Source organism: Cervus canadensis, chromosome 27 (assembly GCF_019320065.1).
Source record: "Cervus canadensis isolate Bull #8, Minnesota chromosome 27, ASM1932006v1, whole genome shotgun sequence".
Taxonomy (NCBI): domain Eukaryota; kingdom Metazoa; phylum Chordata; class Mammalia; order Artiodactyla; family Cervidae; genus Cervus; species Cervus canadensis.
In genome coordinates this window covers 49,081,144-49,097,407 of record NC_057412.1, presented here as the reverse complement: position 1 = coordinate 49,097,407, position 16,264 = coordinate 49,081,144, and the positions used below count along the sequence as shown (strand labels likewise).

The following is a 16,264-nucleotide window of genomic DNA, read 5'->3' as shown; positions in this document are numbered from 1 at the left end:
AGCAGGAGTTACCAACAGGAGGTTTGTTTTGTTTTGTTTCCTTTGTGGACAGTTTTCTTAATTTTAATTATTTTTTAAAACCTTGGCCGCATCTGGACTCAGCTGCAGCCCACGGGACCGTTGCTGTGGAATGCGGCATCTTTCATTAAGGCGCTCAGACATTTCTCCAGTTGCAGCGCTTGGGATCTACAGCCCTCAGGCTCCACAGCTCTGCTGCCCAGACTTCCCTGCGGCATGTGAGATATTAGTTCCCCGACCGGGGATTGACCTCTCATCCCCTGCATTGGAAGGCAGATTCTTAACCACTGGACCCCCAAGGAAGTCCCTGGACAGAGAGTTTTAATGACACTATGTTTTGCTTTATATTTCCTGTTCCCATAAAAGCTCCTTTTTGGTAGATGTTGTTACTACAGTCTTTATTTCAGTTCTCATTTCAAGAGCTACCATTTATTGAGAACTTCTAATTCGAGGGATCAGTGTGGATTTCCATATTTACTCCTTTCAACAACTCCATGAGGCAGACATAAATAATATAGTAAGAGGTGTGGATTTGCCAAAGCTGGTGGTTGGGGTCCATCGCCACTTTTTGGGTCCCACTATTCTTGTTATCCTGGCTTAACCAGCGAGGTACATTTACTGGGCAGTAGACATGTCAAGGGTGAAAGTACTCAGATTCAGATAATACTGTGCTGTCGTTTTCAAAGCAGTCCATGTTTCATGAGCCTGCAAGAAAAGAAACTTAAGTCATGATCTCTCAGTATTTAGAACACGTCTCATCAGTTATTCTGATTAGCATGCAGATATTCCTGAAAGACTGAGAGAAATGCTATGGAAGAGTAAGATTTGGTTTTCACACTTTCAGTGACCTGTTTACTTAAGTGCTCAGATACTTTGCAGTACATATGGGGCCACAGGGTGAACAAATGCAGTAGAGTCTTGTTACATTATGGTAACTGTCAGTTGATTATGGCAATAGTCTACAATTATAGGCAGAAATGTGCTTGAAAATTTCAATATTCCACAAAGAAGACCCAGTCTACCAGCTTATGTAATTATTTCATTTGCCAAATAAACAAATGTCTTCTTTTAATACCTCTAAATGATGCCTGTTGGAGAAAAACAGGCATAAAACTAAATTCATTATTCAAGCTGGTGTTTTACACCAACAAATGCTAAGCAGAAACAAGCTGATCCTAGTAAACCAGTTAAAATCCTGCCAAGCAGAGTAAGGATGAGACCCAGGCCCCAGCAAAATAAGGACAATTCAATTCCTTTCTGACTTTATGTTATATAAATATATTATTTATATACCCTATGACTGGTGCTAATCAGAGCCTGATACAGTGAAAAGAAAGAATAAATAAGTGAAGGAATTAATTAATTAATCAATAAATTGTACATCTTTATTTCCTAAATTGCAAAATTATAGCGGAAAGTCATGAATGATTGAGATCCTCAGATAATTCAGCAATTTCATTTGGCCTGGAGTTTCAATGTCGTCTTCCATCAAAAAAGTAAGAATGAAATAAAACTGGGTAATGAAAATTTATTCATTTCTCGTGGGGTGAGAATACAAATAAATAGGATAATGAACAAAAAGCAAGCAAATGAAAGAATGACAGTAAAGGGTTGGATAATTATCACAGAGAAAAACTAGCTAGTGAACTGCCAAGAGGGGACTAAAATATGACCATGATCCCTCCATCCACCTGCCCAACCATGTAATAATTAATTCACTGAAACTTGAGAATAATGACCTTGGTGGATAAGACAAGCTCCTTACATTTTTAGTCTAGGTAGGGAGATCAGGTGCACGCAACAAATAATTCCAGGGCGGCATTTGAGAACTAATCACATGTGATCAGCTTGCAAAGATGAGAGAAGAAGGAAGGACAGATGCCTTCCTGGAAAGAAAGAAAAGGCTTCAGAAAGAAGGGGACATTTGATCTTATTCTTGAAGGAGGAGGTGGGATTTACCAGATGAAAACCTCTTCATGGGGAGGAAAGAGCAGGTATAGCTCAGGACAGCTAGAGAGAAAAAAATGGGAATTGGGCTGGTGGTGTGTTAATGCCAGTTGCTACCAAGCTTGTTTAAGAACAGAAATGGTGTCTGTGTATCACTGACCCACTTTGTGGTATGCCTGAAACGAACACGACGTTGTTAATCAACTGGACGCCAATACAAAATAAAAATGTCGTTTTTATTAAAAAGGGAGCTAGTGAAAGGCCTTTTGTTCGTAATGCAAATACCTGGTCAACCAGCGTGTTTCCCCACGTATTCGGACTGTGATCTGGCTTCCAGTAATCCTGCAGATATATGTGTCTTTTGAGACGTAGGAACTGGTTCGCTGGGTCCTCCAGTAAAAATGGTGCTCCCAATACTCCTGTAATTGAGTCCAACAGCATCTTTTAAGGCAACAGTTTACCTCTCAGTGTTTCCTCCTAAAGCAGCCACGGTGTTTGCGAGGAAGGACACCTAAGAAGGAAACTCTGAAACATCTGCACCCGGGGGCCGCTGGCCGCCCCTCAGTCCTTTGGCATCTTTGCCCTGTCATCACCGTCTGTGACCTGGGTACCACACAGCATGCAGCCAGTGCTGTGTGGTGGATGGGGAGGAGTTTCAGAGTTTCTGTTCATGTATGGGAGACTGCAGACTTAAATTCAAATTTCAGCTCTATCCCTTTCTTAGGCAAGTTGCTCGGTTTTTCTGAGCTCTAGTTTTCCTATCTATAAGGAGATATAATAATAATAAAAACAATAATAACACAGACAATAACAGGCTTACTATAAAGATTGGATAAATTAATAGATGTAAACCACTTGGTTCAAACCCATAACTCTACAATCTTATTTTTGCTTTCTCAGCCTGTTAAAATAGAACGTATCTTTCGTTTTGAAGTAGACTTATCCCCAATCTGAAACTGTAGTTAAAATTGTTAACATTGAAACAGCCTTCTTTAAATGCAAGCAGGCTTGCATTTTCTACCTTCTTCTCACTCTAGAATTGAGAAAAAAGTAATTTAAAAAACCCATACTTCTTTAGGATCTTGAAATTTTAACAGTCTATATTATGCTTTCATTCTTGAATAAAACACAATCATGTTATAAAGGAAGAACATACTCCTGACTTATTCATGGTAACGATATAAATCTGTTCATTGCTTGTGACAAAGAAGCATTTATTATTAATCAAATTGTAAGTAATATTACATTAGACACTTTATGTCTTCATCATTAACAAGCCTTCATTGACCAATAATCTATATAGGTTAGGGTTACAGTGATCTATAAATAGGAAACCTCCCTTCTATAGGAGAGGGGAGGAAGGGTCCAAGATACAAAACAGAACAAGGATACACAGGATTTGACTGTGTGAGGGGGCTTCCCCGGTGGCTCAGATGGTGAAGAACCTACCTGAAATGCAGGACACCCAGGTTTGTTCCCCAGGTTGGGAAGATCCCCTGGAAGAGGAAGTGGCAACCCACTCCAGTATTCTTGCCTGGAGAATCCCATGAACAGAGGAACCTGGCAGGCTATGTGGCTGCAAAGAGTCAGACACGACTGAGCGACTAAAACTCTCTACTTTCACTTACTTTCAAGGGTGCTTAGGAAGCATTGGCGTACCAGAGCACAAGCAGGTATTTTCATGGTCAGGGAAATTGCTTAACCTATTTTGTGAAGGGAAGATTATGTCTAGCATAAGGAAAGATTATGTCTAGCATAATGAAAGAAGGGGAAAGTCTTTTAATTTGAAGCTTAAAAAGTGATGTGAACAAAGGTATGACATTAGGAATCTACAAGACCAATGTCTGAAAACAGTGGTTAGAGGTGGCTGGATTAGAGTTTTATATAAATTTGGTTAACATTTATTGAGCATTGTGCTAAATATTATACCTGAATTACTTTATTTACTGGAGTGGGTAGCCTTTCCCTTCTTGGGAGATCTTCCTGACTCAGGAAATGAACCGGGGTCTCTGCATTGCAGGCAGATTCTTTACCAACTGAGCTATCAGGGAAGCCCTTATTTAATACTCACAACAAACCTAAGAAGTGGTCCTGTTAACACTTTATTTTGTATACAAGGGAACTAAAGCACAAAAACGTTAAATAATAGGTCTAAGGCCGCAGAGCTAGTGGGAGAGGGAGATAGAATTCTCCCTTCAGAGCCATTGCACTATATTGTTACTAAGAGGGAGGGTTGCTTGGGGTCAGATTATAAAAATATTTTGTTCATGGCAAAAAAGGAAATAATCATTACTTATACATTCCTTATGATCTCATGCTTTCCCAAGATTGGCCTTGAGTTCTAAGCAGGATTCTAGTTATCAGCTCTATTATTTCTAGTTAGGTTTGTCAATCTAGTAAGCTCTAGTTCCAATCAGGTATTGAAAATGATAGTCTATTGAGTGGATAAGGAGGATGTGGTACATATACACCAGAGAATACTACTCAGTCATTAAAAAGAGTGAATAATGCCATGTGCAGGCAGCAACAGGAATGAGACTAGAGATTGTCATAGAGAGTGAAGTAAGTCAGACAGAGAAAGAGAAGTGTCATACGATATCCCTTAAGGATCATATGATGTCCCTTACATGAGGACGCTAAAAAGAAATGACACAAATGAACTTGTTCACAAAACAGAAAGACTCAGAGACTTAGAGAACAAACCAGGGTTACCAGTGGGGAAGCGTGGGGGATGGCATAGTCAGGGAGTTTGGGCTCAACATGCACACCCTGCTTTATGTTAAGTGGATCACCAGCAAGGACCTACTGTATAGCACAGGGAACTCTGCTTAATGTTACGTGACGGCCTGGATGGGAGGGGTGCTTAGGGGAGCGTGGATGCATGTGTACACGTGGCTGAGCCCATCTGCTGTCCACCTGAGGCTACCACGACATTGCTGGTGAGCAACACTGCAATATACTAGTTTAAAAAAGAGGAAACCACGGCCTCTCTGGATATTATACATCAGTCGAGATGCCTCTGGGTGCAAAACACAGTACTACTGACAGGGGATCGAAGAGTGACTCAGACATATTCTCCATTTATAAAAAATTAGCAGTTTGATTTATTCAGTGATTTAAAAGTAAAAAGCAAATGCTGACTTCAGAAGATAACAGTTACTAACCTGCTGCTAGGTAATCTAACCAATACAATCAAAGCAACATGTCTATGAAAGCTATCCTCTAAGATGATGCCCAAAGATCCCTGCCTGCTAGTATGCGTGTGGTCCCCTCTTTCTCTTAGCGGGGCTGACCTGTGTAATCCCAGACCACCGAGGCAGTGACTGTGTGATTTCTGTGGCTATGACATAAAAGACATTACAGCTCCCGCTGCGCCCGCTCTTGGAAGGCGTACACCAAGGGCAGTCACCCGCCCATGTGAGGACACTCAAGCAGCCCTGAAGGAGAGGCCAACGCATCAAGGAAACGAAGCGTCCCACCAACAGTGGTGTAGGTGAACCGCCTGGGAACCTGATGCTTTCGCTCCAGTCGTTTCCCAAGAGGACCAAGGCTCCCAGTGGTATCTTTACTGCAACCTCCTGAGAGATCCTCAGTCAGAACCCAAGACCCTCCCAGATGCTGACACTTAGAAATCGTGAAATGATAAGCATTTAATGTTTCAAGCTGCTAAAGTTTGGGGAAATGAGTTATGCTGTAGTAGATAACTAAAACAATGCATGTTAAGCTCTAACTAGTGTCAATATAAACTGCTAAACACCAAAGTTGAGATTAGACGAGGCAAGTGAAGTCAGTAGGACATAAAATATAAGACGGAATTAACTGACATAGAAAACAAATGTATCATTACCAAAGGGGATAGTGGGGGACTGAGGGGCAGAGAGATAAAACAATAAGGACTTACTGTATACCCCAGGGAACTATATTCAGTATCTTATCAAAACCTATAAAGGGAAAGAATCTGAAAAAATGTGTATATGTATACACACATATGTATAAATGACATTTATTGTTGTTGTATGCTTGGAACATAGCCTTGTAAATGAACTATATCTCAACTTAAAATATACAAAAAAGTAAAGAATTCACTCCTATGTTATTTGATAAGTTGCAACTCCATGGACTGGAACCCGTGAGGCGCCTCTGTCCGGGGAGTTCTCCAGGCAAGAATATTGGAGTGGGTCGCCGTTCTCTTCTCCAAGGGATCTTCCAGACTCAGGGATCGGACCCGGGTGTCCCGTATTGCAGGCAGACTCTTTACCCTCTGAGCCACCAGGGAAGCCCCATTTGAAACTAACGCAACATTGTAAGTGAACTATACCTCAATTTAAAAAGTATAAAGAAAGAAGGAATTCTCTCTTAGGGTTATACAAATTTTGTGCCATAACACCTCTACTTGCCTCACCCTAATTCCTACTCTTATAATCATCACTGCGTGGAAAGATAAACAGTAAATAACTCTTGCCACTAGGAAACGCATATTATATTCAGAATTGAAAAATAATTATAAGACGATATATTTTGACTAGATTATCTGAAAGGGCAGTGATGAATTCCGATACTGGAAGGAAGGTCTCACAGAGAAGTTGGTTCTGCATTAAGCGTCAAAGGCTGAGGTTTCCACAGTTAAGAGGAAGGGAGGGGAAGCAAGGAACACACATTTCAGGCTGAAAAAACTCGGAGAGCCAAGGATCAGAAGAGCAGAGCAAGGCCCCGGGAACTGCTCTGCGTGATGTTGTGTGACTCAGTGACCCTCACTTTGCCAGCACGTTTGAAAGGTAGGGTTGTTCGTGGTATAGATGTGTCAGAGTTAATGTTGGAAAGATAAGCTGGAGCTACACTCAGGAAGATCCTACCATCATACCAAGGAATTTGGACTTTACTCTGTAAATAGTTATCTTTTCTGAACAGGGAAAATGATAAGACTAGATGTACTTTTGAAATCTTTTTATTGTGATATCATTTGAACCATCTTTTATTATATGATTGAGTGGCATCAAATATATTTGCAGTGTCATGCAACCATCCCATCTCCAGACGTTTTCATCATTCCCAATAGGAACTCTTTACTCTTTAAGTAATAACTCCCATTACCCTCTCCCTCAACCCCTGGTAACCACCATTTACTTTCTGTCTTTACGAATGTGCTTATTCTAGGCACCTGAAGAGGAGCCATGCAACATTTGTCCTTTTGTATCTGACAGACTTCTCTTAGTGTTTAGGGTTTATCCATGTTGTAGCATATGCCAGCATTTCATTCCTTTTTAAGGCTGAATAATACTGTGCATGTGTATGCCAACATTTTGTCTGTCTATTCACAGGTTAACCTTGGAAAACTCCTTTGTCAGGGGTGTGGAGAACAGGTGGTTAAAAGGAAGAGAGCAGAGTGAAGACGCAAAGCAGGAGGCTCGTCAAATCCTCCAGACAAGCGATTAGCAGGACTTGAACCTGGTAAGTGACGGCAGGAACGGGAAGACAGGATTGATTTCTAGAGAACAGGAGACTCATCCATTCAGACTGACTTCTGTGCATGAACCAGCATTAACATTTTGGTTTTAGCTAGGACGTGTTAATAAGTGCCTTTTCAGATTTCCCTTCATTCTCTTTGAAAAGGTGTTAATTATAGTGTTACATGTTTAATGTAGTTTTTTTTTCTTTAAAAAAAAGAGAAACAGAGGTAGTGGCTAGGCAAATAGATCTAATGGCATCCATATCTAATAAATATTTCTAAATAAATTATGTTTAGAATATAAATTACAGCTACATAAGAAAGTATAGTAATTGCTTAAAATAATGTTATATGGAACATAACATCCAAAAAGTAAAACCAATATTCTGTATCATAATTATCCTGGTGTATTGTACAATAATTAAGAAAAAATGCTGTTACATAAATCTTGGCAAAGAGGCATGCTTTAAAATATAAGCCATAGCTATTTTAAGCTCTAATAATTCTTTCTTTTGTAAATCTCTACGTTTATGGAAAATGTTTCATCTCCTCTTCTTCCCACCTTCCAGAACAAAGCTCCTACCTCAGCATTATGCACCCAACAGGCACCCAATAAATATTAATTGGTGGTGATAATAACATCACCCATGAGAAAGACAGAAAGCAGTATTTATTATCCTACTTTACAAATGAGAAAATTGACATCTGGAAATGAAATGACTCACTCAAGGTCACATAGTAAGTCAGTGGCAGGGCTGGAAATAAAATGCAAGTAATAGAGAAGGGCATGCTATTATCCTCTCTGCTTGAGAAGTTTCCCCTCCCTTTTTCATTCTGTCTGATCAACCTTGAAAGTTAGTGAGAGCAAGATCAGACTTTCGTGTTTGCAAACCTATAGAATACTGCTGGGGATTGAAAACGGAACCTTGAGTTCTATTACTCTTTTGGTTTTTAAATATGTGTGTGTGTGTTTTAATGTAGGCAGTATCAACCAGATTAGTTTTAAACTTTATAATCATAAGCTATGAAAAAAATCTTCCTCTCTTTCTTTCCAACTCCCTACACACCCTCCTTGCTTTCATCCTGTATTATAGTCAGTTTTAATAGGACCTGTCAAGCTCAACCTATCATCTACACATTTGTGGACCATCTTCTGCAGAAAAGCTTGTATGGTAGAAATAAGGCAGACACTTCAGAATACGGAGATATTTAAGATCACAGCTCTCCCCCACACAGGCCAAGAAGCGTCAGAGACCTGGAGTCTTACTCTGGCCCTGCAATAACTTGGATCGCTAAGCCACTTCTTTCTCCTGCATCTCCATTTTCTGCTCTGCAAAACAAGCCTAGATCGTATGGTCTCCAAGGTCTTTCTCAGCTCTAAAATTTTGAACTGGAATATATTCATAGCGAATAGGTCATTACCTGAAGATTGCTTTCTCTCTATGGCTTTATATTATTGAAAGTGTATAGAGTATGCTGAGTGGGCACAGCCCCTACTATTGTCAAGGGATTTACCGAGACTTCGTTCTGTTCAAACTGAGACAGGTGGAAATAAGTGAAAGGGAAATCAAAATACACCTGGCCAATCAAAGCAATACAAATAAAAATGTATTCACATTATGCACAAATGGATGCGTGCCCATCATGGGTTGATAGGCAGTGTGGACGTAAGGGAAGCTATATAGCACTTCCCTGGTGGTCCAGTGACTAAGACTCCCTGCTCCCAATGCATGGGGCCCAGATTCCATCCCTGATCAGGGAACTAGATCCCATGTACTGCAGCCAACAGTTCGCATGCCTCAACTAAAGATCCCATAAGCTGCAACTAAGATGTGGTGCATCCAAATAAATAATCAATAAAATAAATATTAAAAAGGGAAGCTGTATAGTCAGAAGTGGAAAGACTCCCCATATTGCCATTACCCAGGAGAGGTTGAAAAAGAGTCTTTAAATTCGATAATGGAGAAATGACTAAATGGTCTATATACTGTGCTCATGACTATGAAAATGGCACTTGTAATAGGAAAGGCTTCCTTGGCGTCTCAGATGGTAAAGAATCCGCCTGCAAAGCGGGAGATCTGAGTTCGATCTCTGGGTTGGGAAGATGCCCTGAAGAAGGGCATGGCAACCCACTCCAGTATTCTTGCCTGGAGAATCCCCATGGACAGAGGAGCCTGGCAGGCTACAGTCCATGGGGTCACAAAGAGTTGGACACGACTGAGCAGCTAAGCCCAGCACAGCATCCCCAGTTTTGAGACTTCCTTGCATTTTCCCAGGCCTTTTCTCTAACTTTTTAATAGGCTTTTCTATTTCTAAGTACACGGGGAGAAGGGGGCAACAGAGGATGAGATTAGATGGCATCACCGACTCAATGGACATGAGTTTGAGCAAACTCCAGGAGATAGTGAAGGACAGGGAAGCCTGGCGTGCTACAGTCCATGGGGTCACAAAGAATCTGACATGACTGAACAAGTAAGCACGGCATATACACTAAAAAGATCAGAAAGCCTGATGTGAGACCTAAGATGCAGAACAGAAGGGCGGAGTCTGACGGCAGACTCCCTTTCCTTCTGCACAGAGGGGGCTCACTGACAGCTCCCTCTTGGTAGATCCAAGAGGCATCACTTGGCAGGTCCAGCGCATTTGTCCTTCATCCTCCTGAGAGTGAGCTGCCCTCAGAGGGCACACTTTTTGTTCTGTTCTACAAGCTGAAACTGTATAGGAAATTTGCCAAACTCTGGGATCCAACTATGTTCCATTTGCCTCATTGGCCTTTCTCAGTAATAAATGATTATGGCTGCCTTCCATAATCAACTCTGATTTATTCCTCAAGCTGATCAAAACCAGGGCCAAGAAGTGGAGTGCCATGTGTTAGAAGGTGTCAGAGAACCCAACAGGTCAGTTGTCTCGGAGCTTCACTAAGAAACAGGAAACAAAAAGAGTAGCACAGACAAGGACACTCCAACCAGTAGTAGCTTGCCATTCCTGATTCACTGTCTATTAAGCAAATGTGAAGGGATTCCGTGGGGACAGAAAGACTGCCAGAGGCAGTGTCATAGGATAGGCCCTGAGTGAGCTATTCCCCTCGGGTGTAGGGGATACTGATGTTCATGCTGACCATGGAGGTAAGCACCACAGTCCTGCCACAAGCTCAAGAATGCTTAGGAATGGGATGCTGGGGGTAGAGCCCTTAAAAGTCAGTACAAGCAATTAAGGGGTTTCCTGGTGGCTTAGATGGTAAAGAATCTGCCTGCCGTGTTGGAGACCTGGGTTCAATCCCTGGGTTGGAAACATTCCCTGCAAAAGGGAAGGGCAACCAACTCCAGTAGTAAGAATATTTATTATTTACTTTTTTTGGGGGGGGTTGTCCTTAAAATGTTTATGTCTTAAAGAAAAAAAAAAAGATGAAATAAGTGCCCAGGCAATTTTGTGTGCTTGTAAATTAAGTACTAAAAGAAAGCATAAGTGATCATTAAGAATTAAGTACAAAAGAAGATGAGGAGAAAAGAATACACAGATGTCTTGGCAACATGATAAAATTTTCAAAGATCTCTCTGTAGGACAAATTTTATAATTTTGTGAGAGATTAAAATACCCATGTTTACATTCATATTTTTAGATTTGAAAATTCTGTAAGTAAAGAATTTTCTTTACAAATAGTGAAATTGTTATTTTTTTTTCCTTCCCACTCTAAACTTTGGTCACTAACCCAAAACTTCATGGTGGAAGATTGAAGAATCATATTTTAGTATAAGGTATCCTCTCACTTTGCTGCAGTTCACATAAAGTTGAGAAAGAGAAGGGAAGGGGCAGAGATAAAGAGATGAGAAATTAGGATTGTGAGGGGAAAATGGTAAAGAAGGGAAAAGAAGGAAGAAGGAGAAGAGAGAAATCAAGAAAGGAACTCAAAGGAAGGAGAGACAGAAGAAGGGGGGTTACAAAGGTTACAAAGGGTGAAAAGTCACGGGGAAAGGGGCAAGGCAAACAGGGGGAGTAAAGGCAGGAAAATAAAGAGGGTCAATGGGAGTGAGCTGGAGAACAGAGAGGTGCTAACTGCAGGGCCAGCTTACAGATCCTCATGATCAATCTGTCTGGTGATAAAACGCTTTCGAAACTGAACTTTTAACTCAGGAACTTTGGCATTATTGACGTTACCGTTGCTGATGTATCAAGTACTTTGAAAAGCAAACAGAAACTGGTATCACTTGAGTTTAAACTTCAATCTGTTTTAACCCACTCTCAGCACACTGACACACACCCGTATACGTGCTCCCACGGATGGCCACGTAACTTCCTGGGAGTATTTCTGAAGCTGGCAGTGCTTTTATTAGTTTTTAATCTTGTGGACAGAGACATCTGTGACTCACAAAAGGCACCTTTTTATGTGATCCAATCAGTAATGACTTCTCAGTCACTGCCTACATACATGGATGGGATTCCCAATCCCAGAGCCATAACTGATGTTGGCATGTGCGTAGGTTAACAGATTTCCACAGCACACAGGGTGCTCAGTGAATCTAGTCACAGGCAGTGAGTGTGTTCTCAATGCTCAATTTCTTGAGAGCGCCAGTCAATCTTAAGCCAAAGTGAGTAGGTAAAATTAAGAACAAAACCTTATATAATAAACTAAAACTATATCAGGGAATATAGGCTTTCCGAGGAAGTGGAGCACTTGCAGGGATGACGGAGAAGGTCCATTCCTTCTATGCAGAGAAGACGGCAAGGGCCAGGATTGGAGGTGCTGACAGGGTTAGGGGGAAGAACTGTGAGCCTCAAGGCTCTTGTCAAAACAAAAGCAAACAAAAAACCTTTCAAGACAAATTGCCCTTGGTTACTAACTCTGGATTGAAAAACAAGAGCTGGAACTATACTAGAGAAACAGACCACAGGCCACTTATTTTTCACCCTGTCTAAAACCAGAAGGCATGCTTGCATTTTATGGGTAGATCTGACCATAGCCAACAATATGGACACGAACCCCCAATTCTTTAATGGATGGGTCAGCCCCAAGGACTAGTTTACTGAGTGAAGCACTTTCCAAATATGTGCTCTTTCCATATTTCCTCCTAATGTAAAGTGGGGCTGTTTCAGGTTTTAAAGTGCCCTGTTACAATACTGCAAAGCTATAATAATTAGAACAGCATATTATTAGCACAAAAGCAGACATATGGATCAATGGAACAGGATAGAGAGCCCAGAAATAAACCCACACACTTACAGTCAATTAATCTTTGACAAAAGAGGTAAGCGTATACAGTGGAAAAACAGTACAGTCTCTTCAGCAAGTGGTGTTGGGAGAGTTGGACTGCCACATGTAAATCGGTGAAGTGAGAACACTCCCTCACACCATGCACAAAAATAAAACCCAAAATGTTTTAAAGATTTAAATACAAGACATGACACCATAAAACTCCTAGAAGGGAACCTAGGCAAAACATTCTGACATAAATTGTAGCAGTGATTTCTTGGTCAGTCTCCCAAGGCAGAGGAAATAAAGGCAGAAACAAACAGAGGAGACCTGATGAAACTTAAAAACGTGGGCACAGCAAAGGAAGCTGTGAACCAGATGAAAGGTCAACCTGTGGATTGGGAGAAAAAGATTCGCAAACAGTACCACTAACAAGGGTTTAATTTCCAAAAGATACAAACAACTCATACAATTCAATTTAAAAAAAAGAAATAACCTAACAACACAGTCAAAAAATGGGCAGAAGACCTATGTGGATAGTTCTCTGAAGAAGACATACAGATGGCCAACAGACACATGGAAAGGTGCTCAGCATTGCTAATTATTAGAGAAATGCAAGTCCAAATCACCTCACACCAGGCAGAAGAGCCATGATCAGGAAGTCTGCAAATAACTGACACTAGAGAAGGTGTGGAGAAAGGGAACCTCCTAGACCATCGGCGGGAGAGTAACTTGGTGTAGCCACTATGGAGAACAGTCTCTTAAAAAACAGTAGAATTACCATACGATTCAGCAATAGCACTCCTGGACTTCCAGAGAAAACTCTAATTCAAAAAGATACATGCACCCCAGTGTTCATAGCAGCACTATTTACAATAGCCCAGACATGGAAGCAGCCTTAGTTTCTATCGATAAATGAATGAGCAAAGAAGAGGTGGTAGGTACAAACACACACATACAAAGGAGTATTACTCAGCCATAAAAAGAGTGAAATAATGCCACTTGGAGCAACATGCTTGGACCTACAGATTATCATACTAAGTAGATAAGACAGAGAAAGATAAATATCACATGATATCACTTTCTTTGTGGAATCTCAGGCGGGAGGGAATATATGTATACTTATGGCTGATTCACATTGCAATATTCCCTGCTGAGGAGGAACATGTTCAGTTTGGGATTTTTCTTTAAATCGGTACGACTAGGAAGAGTTCTTAGTTATGTCCTTGTTTGGCTCTATTTTCTCAGATAAAATTCCCCAGCTCCCTAACTTCTGACTTTTTCTTGTGGAACCAGTGGCTATGATTTTGGCTTTATCACTTTTTTGGGAGGAGTTGTGTGTGGTGCTACCTATCTGATGCCCCTCTGAATCTGATATCGACCACTGACTGACTGTGTATCTTGGTCATTTAACTTCTCTAAGCCTCAGTTTCCTCTTTGTACAACGAGACTCATAACACCTAGTTTCAGAGTGATTATGAGAGTTGAACTAAGGTAACATATGGAAAGCCCCTGACACACAATAAATATTTAAAATAGCAGTATTAATACTTGCTGTCTTATTATAGAAGAAAGCAATTCTTGACCTAAATGCTGAAGAGAGGATTTTGTTTTGTTTTTTAATGAAATTGTGACACTTGGACTTCTAATTCTCTGACCGGGGAATCAGCCCCAAGGTGTATAAATTACTATTTTGAGAAAATCAGTAAAATAATTTGAGGACTCTGCTCATAAATTTAATTACTTAGTAGGCTCTTCAGCATTCCCACTAGGGAAATAGATAATGAGATCTCTTCCCTACTTACTTCAAATTAAGTTCTAGACAAAAGTAATTTATTAGACAACTAATCTGTAACAGAGAAAACTTTTTTTTAATAATAAAAACAAACTTTAAAAAATTGTTGTTTTCTTATGGAGAGAAGAAGGGCTCAGGCAAGTGCAGATGAATAGGCTATGTTCTTAAACGAAAAATGGGGCATGGGTGGGTGGGGAAAAAACAAAGAAAGTTGATTCAAGCTGTTATTTCCTACTTTAGAGCTATGTGATTTAGAAAATGTCAGTTGAACTAGTTTTTAGTGGAACAAATAAATCTGGTTCTAGTGACTGCAGTCTCCTCCAACTGAAGTAGTAAAGGCTTCTTTCCTGAGGTCTGAAGGGTTACTCCATCCTTGGATTCTGATCCTCGATTTGTTCTTTCATGAACTTTGACTACTTAATTTTACTTATTTATTTATCTATCAAGTACAGCTAGTCAAACCAGTTGTCTTTATAGGTAAACATACTCTCTTTTCAACTGGACTTAAAGTTAATTCCAACTTGTTTTTAAAGAAAGTCTATAAAAGTCCATTTACAGAACTATTTTCTTTTTTGGCTGGTATTTTTGACCCTGCTGTGTTCACAGATGGAATGCGGACCAATAGTAGTGCTTCTGGCCTTGCAGTCATCCACTATCACCCACTCTCAAGTCAATTGTGTGGATGAGCAGTCCAGGCAAAGCATTGTACCATTGGATTGTAATCAACCTCTTAAATGGAACCAACCTCACTTTCTTCATCTGGAGGTGTGGGCTGTAACTGGGTATGGCTGTATATGCCTTGCGGACAATGGCTTAAAAAGAACTTTGCTAAAATTTGCCAAATCATTTGTTTAAACATGTCCTAAATGCAAAGTTCAATATAGATTATTAAAACTCTTTGTCAAAATTATTCATATGCTTAGGGATAAAGGACCAATTATGCACACATATATGTGTAAACACACATATCTAGGTTCATACTCTAAATATAGGTATGTATCTATACCTATTCATCTGTGTGTGTATCTCAAGGGAAATACACATTTCTTTTGGTTGGGTCTCAAGCTTAAAAAAGTAGAAATTCTGATTTAAACATCTTCATCAGAAGTGTTTATAAATTATAAAGATTTAAGCATGAAGATAATGTACACCTTTCTAAGTATTTGCGGTTTTGTGTACGAAATGACCTCTCGGTTCAATTCAGATATTAGGCGCTGAGTTACTGGGCCAGTCTGGCAGCACATCATCTGGCCCCTATGCCTTCAGCGCTTCTCTGAGCTACGGCTTGCCTTAAAGGTTAATGAATTCACACTCTCAGAGGACCTTGAGGTTTCCACATAATTGTATCATGTACGTATTCCATTTTCTAAAAGGCATTTAAAATTTTTCTTTGTTCAAGGACACAAGAGCACTTCTTTAGAGGCAGCAGTTAATAGGCTGTTTAGCAATAGTGACATGTTAGTACATAATTAGGGACGAAATGATCACACATACAATTAACACTAACATGTTCAAAACCGCAGCACGACACAACATTTTGGCTTCCCCAATGCTTTATCGTTGGCCTAGGAATAAAACATGCTTGCCCATTTCTTTAAAAACTCAAAAGAGGTTATCTATCAATCTGACAGTTGTAAAAGACATGATAAAGAAAAAAAAGAAATAGGTTCTTACCTATAAGCAATGTTGAACACAGGGCCGCTTGAAGCATTTTACAGGCCATGATCCTGTTTTGGAAACAAAAGACTTATTTATTTAAATTTAGAGCGAGCAGAGCTTTAGGGCATACTGGTTACCTTCCAAGAGTGTGAAGCACTTCCTGCCCCTGAAGCCCTGTGACCTCCGTCAGGGAGGCTGTTGCTTGAGACGA

The 16,264-nt window shown here is 40.3% G+C and overlaps 1 protein-coding gene across 1 annotated transcript; it reads right to left on the bottom strand.

The window, feature by feature from the left end:
• Positions 1-428: 428 nt before the first annotated feature.
• Positions 429-16,264, bottom strand: C27H3orf85 (chromosome 27 C3orf85 homolog). Its single transcript, XM_043449042.1, has 4 exons — positions 16,191-16,264; positions 16,069-16,121; positions 2,251-2,384; positions 429-723 (listed from the first exon to the last, which is right to left on the bottom strand). The coding sequence occupies exons 2-4, from the start codon at positions 16,115-16,117 to the stop codon at positions 634-636; spliced, it is 273 nt and encodes a 90-aa protein (XP_043304977.1). The 5' UTR covers positions 16,118-16,121; positions 16,191-16,264; the 3' UTR covers positions 429-633.